Source organism: Cervus canadensis, chromosome 30, assembly GCF_019320065.1.
Source record: "Cervus canadensis isolate Bull #8, Minnesota chromosome 30, ASM1932006v1, whole genome shotgun sequence".
NCBI lineage: Eukaryota > Metazoa > Chordata > Mammalia > Artiodactyla > Cervidae > Cervus > Cervus canadensis.
Window position 1 is genome coordinate 6,413,995 of NC_057415.1, and position 14,993 is coordinate 6,428,987.

At 39.5% G+C, this 14,993-nt stretch overlaps 1 protein-coding gene across 1 annotated transcript in view; it reads right to left on the reverse strand.

Annotated features, from left to right (window-relative positions):
• KCTD9 (potassium channel tetramerization domain containing 9) overlaps positions 1 to 14,993 on the reverse strand; it is an 83,138-nt gene that overhangs the window by 12,509 nt on the left and 55,636 nt on the right. The window contains exons 7-9 of the mRNA XM_043453278.1: positions 11,235 to 11,302; positions 11,052 to 11,147; positions 10,194 to 10,343 (exon numbers count right to left, since the gene is read on the reverse strand). Of these exons, the coding sequence (XP_043309213.1) occupies positions 10,194 to 10,343; positions 11,052 to 11,147; positions 11,235 to 11,302 (314 nt within the window). The remainder of the gene's footprint in view (positions 1 to 10,193; positions 10,344 to 11,051; positions 11,148 to 11,234; positions 11,303 to 14,993) is intronic.

The window sequence follows — 14,993 nt, forward strand, 5'->3', positions numbered from 1 at the left end:
CACAAAGTATAAAAACTAAAATACGAAAAAGAAAAAAGATACCACACAAAAAGGAAATTATAGGCCAATTTTACTGATGATATTGAACCGGACACGGAACAACAGACTGATTCAAAATTGGGAAAGGAATACATCAAGGTTGTATACTGTCACCCTGCTTATTTAACTTACATGCAGAGTACATTAGGCAAAATATTGGGCTGGATGAAGCTCAAGTTGGAATCAAGATTCCTGGGAGAATTATCAACAACCTCAGATATGCAGATGACAACCACTGTAATGGCAGAAAGTGAAGAGGAACTAAAGAGCCTCTTGATGAAGGTGAAAGAGGTGAGTGAAAAAGGTGGCTTAAAGCTCAACATTAAAAAAAACTAAGATCATGGCATTCAGTCACATCACATCCTTCATGGCCAAATACATGGGGAAAAATGGAAAATGGTGACAGACTTTGTTTTGCTGGGCTCTAAAATCACTATAGATGGTGATAGCAGCTGTGAAATTAAAAGATTCTTTCTCCCTGGAAGAAAACTTATGACAAACCTAGAAAGTGTATTAAAAAGCTGAGACATCACTTTGCCCACAAAGGTCCCTCTAGTCAAAACTATGGTGTTTCCAATGGTCATGTACAGATGTGAGAATTGAACCATCAACCTGGAATAGTCACTGGAAGGACTGATGATGATGCTCCAATACTTTGGCCACCTGATGTGAAGAGCCGACTCATTGGAAAAGACCCTGATGCTGGGAAAGAATGACGGCAGAAGAAGGGGACGACGGAGGATGAGATGGTTGGATGGCATCACCAACTCAATGGACATGAGTCTGAGTGAACTCTGGGAGACAGTGAAGGACAGGGAAGCCTGGCTTGCTGCATTCCATGGAGTTGCAAAGAGTTAGACACAACTGAGCAACTGAATAACAACAAATCACTGATGAACACAGATGCAAAATCCTCAGCAAAATATTGGCAAACCGAATCCAACAATGCATTAAAAGGATCACATATTATGATCAAGTTGGATTTATCACAGGGATTCAAGGATTTTTCAGTATCCACAGACCTATCAGTGTGATTGACCACATTAACGAACTGAAGAGTGAAAACCTTATGATCATCTCAATCGATGCAGGAAAAGCTTTTAATAAAATTCAACATGCATTTATGATAAAAACTCTCCAGAAAGTGGGCACAGAGGGAACTGACCTCAACATAATAAATATATGGCAAACCCACAGCTAACATCATATTCAATCATGAAAAGCTGAAACATTTCCTTTAAGATTAGGAACAAGACAAGGATATTCACTCTCACCACTTTTATTCAACACAGTTTTGAAGTCTTAGCCACAGCAATCAGAGAAGAAAAGGAAAAAAAGCTAAGCTATATTGAAAAAGTAATACTATTACTGTCTGCATATAACATGACACTTTACATAGAAAATCCTACTAAAGATGCTATCAGAAAACTACTAGAGCTCATCAATAAATTCAGATAAGTTGTAGGATAGAAAATTAATACACAAGAACCTGTTGTATTTCTATATATTAACAATGAAAGATCAGAAAAAGAAAGGAAACAATCTCATTTACCACTGCAGCACAAAGAATAAAATGCCTAGGAGTAAACATATCTAAGGGGGCAAAAGACTAATACTCAGTAAACTGTAAGAAGCTAGTAAAAGAAATTGAAGATGATACAAACAAATGAAAAGACACACCATGTTCTTGGACTGGAAGAATACTGTCAAGATGACCATATTACCTAAAGCAATCTACAGATTCAATGAAATCCTTATCAAATTACCAATGGCATTTTTTTACAGAACTAGAACAAATTTTAAATGTGCATGGAAGTGCAAAAGATCCCAAATAGCCAAAGCAACAGAGACACCAAAGTTGGTGGATTAGAAGGAAGTGAGCTCGTCTTTTATGAGAACACCAAAATCACAATCAGCTACTGAACAACCATCAACAGGAGGATGTTAGAACCCGCCAAAAAAAGATACTCCGTGTCCAAGAACAAAGGAGAAGTGGCAAGAAGACGGTAGGAGGGGCACAATCAGTTTTAAAATCAAACCTCACACTCCCAGAGACTTGGAGGAAACAAACAAGTCCCTGTGCACACCAGGACCCAGGGAAAGGAGCAGTGACCCTCCACAAGAGGCTGAGCCGACCTCCCTGTGAGTGTGTGAGTGTCTCCGCAGACGCATGGTGAGCAGTGGCCTGCCATGGGGACAGGGGCCCTAGCAGCAGCAGTCCTGGGAGGCACGGCATGTGGCCTAAGTCCTCTTGGAGGAGGTCACTATTAGCCCCACCACAGAGCCACTGGGTGGACACTCCACAGACTGGAGAAAAATAAAAACAATGAAGCTCTTGCACTCTTGTGAAAGTTCTAGGCCCTGCAAGAGACTTCCCAACATGGAGATCCAGCAAAGGGGCAGGGAACCTGACTTTGATGGTCAGCGGGATTTGATTACAGAACTTCCACAGGACTGGGGAAACAGAGCCTCTTAGAGGACACGGAAAAAGCTTTCTGTGCACCAGGACCCAGGAGAAAGGAGCACTGACTCCAGAAGTGACTGAGCCAGACTTTCCTGTGAGTGTCTGGGAGTCTGTAGCAGATGCCTGGGTTTCCAGTGGCCTGCTGCAGGGTCAAGGGCCCTGCCAGCTGTAGTCCTGGGAGGCACGGCATGCTGGTGTAGGTCCTTTTGGAGGAGGTTGCCTTTATACCTACCATAGAGTCTACAGCCTATGACAGAGACTACAGACTTTAGGTCTGGGCCACCTCAGGCCAAACTACAGGGAGGAAGCACAGTCCCACCCATCAGCAGAAAACTGGATTAAAGTTTTACTTAGCACTGGCCCTGCTCACCAGAGCAAGACCCAGTTTTCCCTACAGACAGTGACTCCTATCAGGGAGCTTACACAAGACTCTTGTCCTCATCCATCAGAGGGCAGACAAAATGAAAATCATAATCACAGAAAACCAACAAAAATGATCACATGGATCACAGCCTTGTGTAATTCAATGAAACTATGAGCCATGTCATGTAGGGACACTCAAGATGGGCACGTAATGGTGAAGAGTTCTGACAAAAGGTGGGCAACTGGAGAAGGGAATGGCAAACCACTTCAGCATTCTTGCCTGAAGAGCCCCATGTTCAGTATGGAAAGACAAAAAGATACAGCACTGAAGGAGGAACCATTCTGCTGCACCCCCCACCCCACCCCCAGGTAGGTAGGTGTTCAATATGCTATTGGAGAGGAGTCCAGAAAAACTCCAGAAGGAATGAAGAGGCTGAGCCAAAGCAGAAAGGATGCCCAGCTGTAGATGTGTCTGGTGGTAAAAGTAAAGTGCAATGCTGTAAAGAACAATACTTCATTGGAAATATTGGGAAATCCAGCATTAGGTCCATGAATCAAGGTAAACTGGAAGTGGTCAACAGGAGATGGCAAGAAAGAACATCGAGATTTTAGCAATCAGTGCACTAAAATGGACCAGAATGCGTGAATTTAACTCAGATGACCATTATATCTACTACGGTGGGCAAGGATCCCTTAGAAGGAATGAAGTAGCCCTCACAGGCAACAAAAGAGTCCAAAATGTAGTTCAGTTCAGTTCAGTCACTCAGTCGTGTCTGAACTCTCTGTGACCCCATGAATCAGGTACAATCTCAAAAATGACAGAATGATATTGGTTTGTTTCCAAGGCAAACTGTTCAACATCACAGTAATTCAAGTCTATGCCCCAACCACTAATGCCAAAAAAGTTGAAGATGAATGGTTCTATGAAGACCTACAAGACCTTCTAGAACTAACACCAAAAAAAGATGTCCTTTTCATTATAGGGGACTGGAATGCAAAAGTAGGAAGTCAAGAGATACCTGGAGTAACAGGCAAGTTTGGCCTTGAAGTACAAAATGAAGCAGGGCAAAGGCTAACAGAGTTTTGCCAAGAGAATGCACTGGTCACAGCAAACACCCTCTTCCAAAAGTGTAAGAGATGACTCTACACATGGATATGACCAGATGGTCAATACCAAAATCAGATTGAATATATTCTTTGCAGGCAAAGATGGAGAAGTTCTCTCTACACAGCCAGCAAAAAGAAGACCTGGAGCTGACTACTCAGATCATCAGCTCCTTACTGCAAAAATCAGACTTAAATTGAAAAAAGGTAGGGAAAACCACTAGGTCACCAAGGTATGACCTAAATTAAATCCCTTATGCTTATATGGTAGAAGTGACAAATAGATTCAAGGGATTAGATCTGATCGACTGCCTGAAGAACTATAGATGGAGGTTTGTACCATTGTACAGGAGGTGGTGATTAAAACCATTCCCAAGAAAATGAAATGAAACAAGGAAAAATGGCTCCTGAGTAGGCCTTACAAATAGCTAAGAAAAGAAGCGAAGTGAGTCAAAGGAGAAAAGTAAAGATATACCCATCTGAATGCAGAGTTCCAAAGAACAGCAAGGAGAGATAAGAAAGCCTTCTTAGTGCTTGCTTTGGCAGCACATATGCTAAAATTGGAACAATACAGAGAAGAAAGCCTTCTTAGGTGGACAATGCAAAAAAATAGAGGCAAACAGTAGAATGGGAAAGACGAGATCTCTTCAAGAAAATTAGAGATACCAGGGGAACATTTTATGCAAAGATGGGCACAGTAAAGGAGAGAAACATAAGAATCTCACAGAAGCAGAAGAGATTAAGAGAAGGTGGCAAGACTACACAGAAGAACTGTACAAAAAAGGTCTTAATGACCCAGACACAATGGTGTGGTCACTCACCTAAAGCCAGACATCCTGGACAGTGAAGTCAATTAGGCCATAGGAAGCATTACTACAAAGCTATTGGAGATGATAGCTCTAATAGCTGAAATACCTCCAGCTGAGGTATTTCAAATCCTAAAACATGATGCTGTTAAAATGCTGCACACAATATGCCAGTAAATTTGGAAAACTCAGCAGTGGCCACAGGGCTGGAAAAGGTTTCATTCCTATCCAAAAGAAAGGCAATGCCAAAGAACGTTCAAACTACCACACTACTGAGCTCATTTCACATGCTAGCAAGGTAATGCTCAAAATCCTTCAAGCTAGGCTTCAACAGTGCATGAATCAAGAACTTCCAGATGTTTAGGCTGAATTTAGGAAAGGCAGAGGAAACAGATCAAATTGCCATCATCCGCTGGATCATAGACAAAAGGAATTTCAGAAAAACATACACTTCTACTTCATTTTACTATGCTAAAGCCTTTGACTGTGTGGATCGCAACAAACTTTGGAATTCTTCAAGAGATGGGAATACTAGACCCCTTACCTGCCTGCTGACAAACCTGTGTACAGGTCAAGAAGCAACAGTTAGAACCAACATGGTACAACAGCCTGGTTCAAAATTCGGCAAGAAGTATCTCAAGGCTGTGTATTGTCATTCTGCTTATTTAACTTATATGCAAAGTACATCATGCAAAATGCTGGGCTGGATGAATCACAAGCTGGAATCAAGATTGCTAGGAGAAATATCAATAAACTCAGATATGCCAATAACACTACCTTAAAGGCAGAAAGTGAAGAGGGACTAAAAAGCCTCTTGATGAAGGTGAAAGATAAAAGCAAAAAGCTGGTTTAAAACTCAACATTCAAAAACTAAGATCATGGCATTCACTCCCATCACTTCATGGCAAATAGATGGAGAAAAAATGGCAACAGTGACAGACTTTATTTCTTTGGGCTCCAAAGTCACTGCAGATGGTGACTGCGGCCATGAAATTAGTACTGAATATAGTTCCCGTGATTTACAGTAGGACCTTGTTTATCTGTTTTATGTACAGTAGCATGTAAGTATTGCGTATCTTTACAATTTTGTAAGTAAACCGAGATAACCCAATAAATAGCCTACTAACACTCTCCTGGTACCCAAATATGATATGCTAGGTGACAAGGCCTTATAGAACTGGAGACCCAAAGAGTCCACTTTCTCTGACCAAGTTATGATAATAAAACAATCTCTCAAGACCAGGAGAGTTCCTGGGAATGGTGGGAGTTCCAACGTAACCCCTGCTAGGTAAGCAGATTGATTCTTGCTATAGCTGTTTGGTTAGCTGGAAGGGCAGTCCTCTATCCAGGATGCAGTTAGTGAAGGGAACATGTTCAGAATATCATGTGGATCATTCTCAGTGATGCAGTGGGTACCAGTTTACAAAGGCCTGTGAGCACCTTGGTCAGGAGAGCTTGAATTTTATTCCAAGTCAAGTGAGAATCTGCTGTGGAAATAAGATACATGCATTTCTACATAGCTCTATCACTCCTGTATATTTATCTCAAATATTTCTGCTGTGTTCACAAACGTGTAGAAGAAACAAGAGGACAGAATGAATAAACAGAAAGATGTTCAGACAAGGGAATTACTGGGTTATGATTCACTTGGAAGACTAGCATAAAAACTAGTGGAATCTATCTATTTTGATACTATCAAGGACAGAAGGAGACAAGATGATAGAGTGTGAGGTTTTAATCTTAACCTTGATGAAGGAAACTAAGAAAGCAACCACAGTGAGACATTTCCATGTTTTTGTCTCTGCAAACATTTAACCAAAGAGGTTGGACTTAGGGCAGGAAGAATGTTGGAAAAGAGAGGTGCTTGGGATGAGGGGTCAAATACAGGGGGGCTGAGATTTCTCAGGGAAGATGAAAAGATGAAAGTGTAGTATCAAGCAAACTGAAGGTCTGTCTCTGTATCAAGGTGTACATCAGAGAAGCATCAGTGTTGAGAGCAACCATTCTGTTCCTGATTGGATTAGATTTTTTGTTTGTTTCCATGAAATTAAAAGACGCTTGCTTCTTATAAGAAAAGCTATGGAAAAACCTAGACAACGTATTGAAAAGCAGAGACATCACTTTGTCCACAAAGGTCCAATTCAATAAAAACTATGGTTTCTTCAGTAGTCATGTCTGGATGTGAGAGTTGGACCATAGAGAGGGCTGAGCAGAGAAGAACTGATGCTTTTGGAACTGTGGTGCTAGATAAAACTCTTGAGAGTCCCTTGGACAGCAAGAAGATCAAACCAGTCAATCCTAAAGGAAATAAACCCTGAATATTCATCAAAAGGACTGATACTGAAGTCAAAGCTCCAATACTTTGGCCACCTGATGTGATGAGCTGACTCACTGGAAAAAACCCTGATGCTGGGAAAGACTGAAGGCGGGCAGAGAAGGGGGCAACAGAGGATGAGATCGTTGGATGGCATCACCAACTCAATGGGTATGAGTTTGCTCAAACTCTGGGAGACAATGAAGGACAGGAAAGCCTGGTGTGCTGCAGTCCATGGGGGTCACATAGATTTAAGACGCTACTGAGTGACTGAACAACAACAACAAAGATATTGAGAAAGAAACTGGAGCTGGAGGAATCATGCTCCCTGACCACAGTAATCAAAACAGTATTGTGCTGGCACAAAACCAGAAATATACATCAATGGAATAGAAAACCCAGAAATAAACCCACACCTATTGTCAATAATGTATGATAAAAAGGCAAGAATATACAGTGAAGAAAAAATGAGTCTTTTCAACATGTGGTACTGGGAAAACTGGAAAACTACATAAGAAGAAACTAGAACAGTATCTAACATCACACACAAAACTAAACCCCACATCAATTAAAGACCTAAATGTAGAACTGGATGCTATAAAACTCCTAGAGAAAAACATAGACATAACACCCTTGTACATAAATCATGACAGAATCTTTTTGTATTCACTTCCAAGTGAATAGAATGATGAAAATAAAAACAAAAATAAACAAGTGGGACTTAATTAAAAGCTTTTGGACAGCGAAGGAAACCATAAACAAAATGAAAAGACAAGCTATAAAATTGGAGGAAACATCTGCAAACCATGCAGCCCCCAAGGTCTTAATCTCCTTGGGGGAGAAACAGCTCATGCAGATATTTCTTCAAAGAAGACATACAGATGGCAAACAGGTACATGAAAAGATGCTCAACACTGCTAATTATTAGAGAACCTCAAATCCAAAGTACAATGAGGTATCACTTCATACCATTCAGAATGGCCATCATCCATCAAAAAATCTACAAATAATAAATGCTGGTTGAGAGTATGGATTAAAGGGAGCTCTCCTACACTACTGGGAATATAAACTGGTACAGCCACTATGGAGAACAATGTGGAGGTTCCTTAGAAAACTAAAAATAGAGCTACATATAATCCTGCAATCCCACTCCTGGGCATATATCTGAAGAAAACTATAATTCAGAAATATAAATGCACCCCAGTATTCATAGAGGCACTATTTACAATAGCCAAGACATGGAAGCAACCTAAGTGTTTACTGACAGATGAACAAATTAGAGAAGCTATGGTATATACAGACACATACACAAAGTGGAATATTATTCAGCCACAAAAAGAATTTTAAAATGCCATCTGCAGCAATATGGATGGATCTAGAGATTATCATACTAAATGAAGTAAACCAGACAGAGAAAGATAAATATGTATGATATTGCTTATATGTGGAAGCTCAAAAAAAAAAAGAGAAAGATAAATGAACTTGTTTCCTACACATGAAGGGACTCAGACATAGAAAACAAACCTGTGGTTACCAACAGGCAAAATGGGATGGAGGAGGGATAAATTAGCAGGTTGGGAATAACATATACACACTACTATATACAAAATAACCAACAAAGACCTACTGTGTAGCAAAGGAAACTGTAGTCAACAGTTCATAATAACCTCTAAGGGAGGAGAATCTGAAGAGGACTGTATGTATATGTATGCATACACACATGCACATACATGTATATGTAACTGAATTGCTGTACTGTATACCTGAATGCCAAATGATACTGTAAATCAACTACATTTAAATAAAAACATTATATGCAAATGATAAATAGGTATATTGGCCTTCATATCAATGACACAATATGGGTAGAAAAGCATTTAAAGAGAAGAAAATTATGGTTCAGACTCACAGTAATGCTATAATTAAACAAAATAGCAAACCAGTTATATTCAATGATCCAGTCTACCTTTTTCCCCATTCCCTAACAGAAACCAACCAAACTGTCTCTCAGCATTTCAGAATTTAAAAGCTAGGTCCTTCAAACCTTCCCTGTGTAGTGTTAGTGTTTCACTCATGTTGCTTTTCAGTTTGATCCTCCATCATAACATGGAACAAGTACGGTAAAAATAATGGAAATGTGTGTTGGCAGATTTTGTTATTAGATCTAAGTTTCACAGAAAAATACCTTGCAACTAAGGAATAAAGCCAAAATTATAAAATTCAATAAACACTTATTCAATGACTACTACAAGCAAGTTAATATATTAGGTCTTATTAACTGAAAGGGCTTTCCTGGTAGCTCAGCTGGTAAAGAATCCACCTGCAATGCAGGAGACCCCAGTTCAATTCCTGGGTTGACAAGATCTGCTGCAGAAGGGACAGGCCACCCACTTCAGTATTCCTGGGCTTCCCTTTTGGCTCAGCTGGTAAAGAATCCGCCTGCAATGCGGGAGACCTGGGTTCAATCCCTGGGTGGGGAAGATCCTGTGGAGAAGGGGACGGCTACTCCACACAGACATGGACCTTGATATTAAGCAACTTAAAGTTCTTAGAAGTTACATTTCACTGTTGGTTTTACATATATCCTCTAACCTCAAATAGGTTATCTGTTATATAAATGCATGCATACACATATGGATACACACATACACACACACACACACATTAATACTTGTAAACACACCAAGATGTTAACTTACAGATTGCTGCATACTACGTTTGTTTTAAAGTATCTGTCAAATACCCCCAGAGAAATAACATTTTCCTATTCCAGAAATTATGTGGAAGAGAAAATTTCCAAGGTCCTTTCCAGCTTTACCCTATTAATTCACAGAAAACAGAAATTCTGATAATGTGTTAAGGAGATCAGTATCTAATTTCAAGATTTAATTTCTTATCAGTTGCTATACTTTATAGGTGGATAGTTAATAAAGCATATCAAAGTTGCAAAACCAACCCATTTCACTTTCAGAACCTTAAGTTTTGTCATCAACCTAGTAAACTGATGTAAAAGCTTCATTAAGAGAGATGTAATCTGTGCTCTTCGAGAGTGTTCAATAGACTAAAAATTTAATTTTCTCTTGTAACCAAAGATGATTCTTACATCAAGGACTGATCCAGAGAGATCGGCTCGTTCTAGATTTGCACAGCAGAGATTGGCGTGGGCAAGATTGCAGCGACTTAAATTGGCCATTTTGAAGTTAATGTATCGCAGGTCCAATCGAGAAAGATCAGCACCACTGAAGTTTAAACCCTAAAATTAAAAACACAAATGGTCACAAGATATAAACCATCTGTTGTATTAAATTTAATCACAATAGTTAAGCACCGTGGTTTATAGAAGTAATTGGCAGGTCAGTCACTTGGAGTCTATTATAAAACATGATCAAATGGAACTCAGATATATAAAATCAGTATCCTTAATGGATTCTTAAAAGTCACTCGATTTACATATAACATTAGAATGCATCCTGGCTATGGCTCATTTATGTGCAGAAGTTGCTAAAAAGATAGATCTCTGCTGGTCATGCACCTGTTGATCACTATTTTTAATAAATTGTACTTATTTTATTAATTCTATAATTCAAGAACATTATATTGTTAAAAATGAGTATTGCAGTTTTTAAAATCGTTATTGCTATAACACATAAAAGTGTAAGTATCTTCCACTGCCACTGACTGTTCATACATAACAGCTGTACAAATAATTGACTTTTTAATTGTTGCAATTTCTATGCATTACCAAAAACTGCTGTATGAGGCATAATTAAACAGTAAAAGATTATTACATCTCTTTTTTATGCTAACCATTTTAGGACTAACTCAATGCTATGACCCATAATTAAGATATATCTTGCATGAAAAAAGAAAATAAAGCAAGAAAAAAATTTCTAGAAGAATTTAAAACTTCCCTCACAGACTTGCTGACACAAATAACTCAAGTAAAATCTGCTTCAACTACCTGGCAACGCAATTCTGATTTGGTTGGAGTGGCGAGCAGAAACCGGACAAATTCCTTTCGAGATATGGGTGAATGATCCTCTGGTGGTTGTGAATTCTTGAAGACATATTGACAAATTAGTGGAGAATTCTGGGAGACAGTTACAATAAATATATTATTTGGCTAATGTAAAAAGAAACTTACCTTTATTGCCACTTCCAGGTGTTCAATCAATGAGTCAATACCAAAAAATCTTGCTTCTTCTAACACACCTATCATAACAAAAACAATTTGACTTTTATAGAATACTATTCACGTCAATAATCCTTTATAAAGGATTCTATAAATTCTCACAAGTGAAATGCAAGTTTTGCTGTCATTGCTCTGTGTCTGACTCTTTGTGACCCCATGGACTATAGCCCACCAGGCTCCTCTGTACATGGGATATCCCAGGAAAGAAACTGGAGGAGGTTGCCATTTCCTTCTCCAGTGGATCTTGCCGGACAAGGGATTAAATCCACGTCTCCTGCACTGGCAGGCAGATTCTTTATCATTAAGCCATCAGGGAAGCCTTAAAATACAAGTAGGGTAGGCTACCCCACTTTATACAAAAAAAATAACTAATGTTTAGAACATATGTGTAACACTTTAAAAATCTGTAAATAAAGCGGCTTTCTAAATAGTTTATATATAGCAAAAGAAAAAAACAGAAGACTAATGAATCAGAAAGAAAGCTTTCCATATTACAAAATTATTTCAGAAAACTACCTTAAATAACCCATAGGCCAAAAAAATCCAAATTATCACACATTCTTAAATAACTGATACAGTGATTTTTAAACCCAATAATATATGGTTAGCTCACCTAATCTTAACACTTATTGACTTTTTCAATGAAGCAGATCAGAAAAAGTTTGTCATAAATATATTTTACTTACTGAATCAGAAGATTATAGAAATAAATAAAATCAAGGCAGCTTCAAAAAAAAAGTCAGAAGTATACTTTAGAAACTGTTATAGGAGAATCAATTTTTAAAAAGGGATTTCTAGGGGAGTCCAATCCGGATGGCAGAATAAAAGGACATGGAGCTCACTCTCTCCAACAAGCCTATCAAAAATTCGCCTACATCTTGAACACTTCTCACAGAATTCTTGGAATGCTGGTAGATTATGCCAAATACCCCAAATTACATGAAAGATCTCCACATAACCAGGTAGGACCAGGAAAAAAAAAAAGAGAAACTGGGATGGTACTTGCCAACCTGGGAGGAAGTTGTAAAGAGGAAAGGTTCCTAATCCTGAGATCAGCTCTGACAGAATCAGATCCAGTGATACTAGCCTCTAAAGCTTGCTTTCTGTCCCAGCTGATCTCCCGACCTGTGAAGCAGCTTTCGAGGATGTAGGAAGTTTCCCTCTTTCACAACTTCCTCCCAGGCGTGCAAGTCTCATCCCAATACGAAGCGGGGCAAAGGGTAACAGTTTTTCCAGGAGAACACACTGCTCACAGCAAATACCCTCTTCCAACAAAGCAAGAGAGGAGGCTCACATGGACACCATCACCACATGGTCAACACTGAAATCAGACTGATTATATTCTTTGTAGCCAAAGATGGAGTAGCTCTGTACAGGCAGCAAAAACAAGACCTGGTGCTGACTGTGGCCCAGATCATGAGCTCCTTATTGCAAAATTCAGACTTAAAATGAAGAAAGTGGGTAAAACCACAAGGTCCCTCAGGTATGACCTAAATCAAATCCTTATGATGTAAATCCCTTATAATGTAAATCGCTTATACAGTAGAAGTGACAAATTGATTCAAGGGATTAGATCTGATAGAGTACCTGAAGAACTAAGGACAGAGATTTGTAACACTGCACAGGAGATGGTGACAAAACCATCGCCAAGAAAATAAAATGCAAAAAGGCAAAAAACGATTGTCTGAGGAGGCCTTACAAATAGCTGAGAAAAGAAGAGAAATGAAAGGCAAAGGAGAAAAGGAAAGATATACCCACCTGAATGCAGAGTCCCAAAGAACAGCAAGGAGAGAGAAGAAAAACTTCCTAAGTGAATGCTGCAAAGAAATAGAGGCAAACAGAATGGGAAAGACTAGAGATATTTTTAAGAAAATTAGAGATACCAAGGGAACATTTTATGCAAAAATGGGCACAATAAAGTACAGAAATGGTATGGACCTAATAGTAGCAGGAGATATTAAGAAGAGGTGGCAAAAATACACAGAACTGTACTAAAGTCTTAAAGACCAGATAATCACGATCATGTGGTCACTCATTTAGAGCCAATATCCTGGAGAGTGAAGTCAAGTGGGCCTTAGAAAGCATCACTATGAACAAAGCTAGTGGAGGTGATGGAATTCCAGCTGAGCTATTTCAAATCCTAAAAGATGATGCTGTGAAAGTGCTGCACTCACTATGCCAGCAAATTTGGAAAAGTCAGCAGTGGCCACAGGACTGGAAAAGTTCAGTTTTCATGCCAATCACAAAGAAGGACAATGCCAAAGAATGGTCACACTACCACACAGCTGCGCTTATTTCACATGCTAGCAAGGTAATGCTCAAAATGCTTCAAGCTAGGCTTCAACAGTATGTGAACCAAGAAATTCCAGATGTACAAGCTGGATTTAGGGAAGGCAGAGGAACCAGAAGTCAGGTTGCCAACATCTGCTGGATCACAGAAAAAGCAAAAGAATTAGAGAAAAACATCTACTTCTGTTTCACTGACTGTGCTAAAGCCTTTGACTGTGTGAATCACAGCAAACTGGAAAATTCTTAAAGAGATGGGAATACCAGACCACCTGACCTGCCGCCTGAGAAATGTGTATGCACGCCAAGAAACAACAGTTATAATGACATGGAATGATGGATTGCTTCAACCTCGGGAAAGAAGTACATCAAGGCTGTATACTGCCACCCTGCTTATTTAACTTATGTGCAGAATACTCATGTGAAATGCCGGGCTTGATGAATTCCAAGCTGGAATCAAGATTTCTGGGAGAAATATCAACAACCTCAAATATGTAGATAACACCATCCTAATGGCAGAAAGTGAAGAGGAGATACCAAGTATCTCTAAAAAGCCTCTTGATGAAGGTGAAAACAACATTCAAAAACTAGCATCATGGCATCTGGTTCCCTCACTTCATGGCAAACAGATGGGAAAAAAAGGAAACAGTGAAAGACTTTATTCTGGGGGCTCCAAAATCACTGTGGATGGGGACCGCAGCCATGAAATTAAAAGACACTTGCTCCTTGGAAGAAAAGCTATGAGAAACTTAGAGTATTAAAAAAGCAGAGACAGCACTGTGCCAACAAAGGTCTGTATGGCCAAAGGTATGGTTTTTCCAGTAGTCATGGATGGATTGAAAGTTGGACCATAAAGGTTGAGTGCCAAAGAATTGATGCTTTCGAGCTGAGGTGCTAGAGTAGACGAATGAGAGTCCCTTGGACAGCAAGGAGATCAAGCCAGTCAATCCTGAAGGAAATAAATCAGCCCTGAATATTCACTGGAAGGACTGATGCTGATGCTCCAATACTTTGGCCATTTGATGCGGATACGACTCATTGGAAAAGATCCTGATGCTAGGAATCATTGACAGCAGGAGAGGAAGGGGACGACAGAGGACAAGATGGTTGGATGGCATTACCAACTCAATGCACATGAGTTTAAGCAAACTCCGGGAGACAGTGAAGGACAGGGAAGCCTGGCTTGTTGCAGTCCATGGGATCACAAAGAGTCAGACAGACTTAGCAACTTACTAACAACAACAGAGGCTCAGAGAATCAGGAGGCACACATTGATGATGAAAGCTGTTCAAAACATGGGCACAGACAGAACCTACCTTAACATAATAAAGGCCATTTATAACAAACACACAGCAAACATAATCTTAACAGTGAAAACTGAAAGCATGCCCTCTAGGATCAGGAGCAAGACAAGGGTGCCTATTC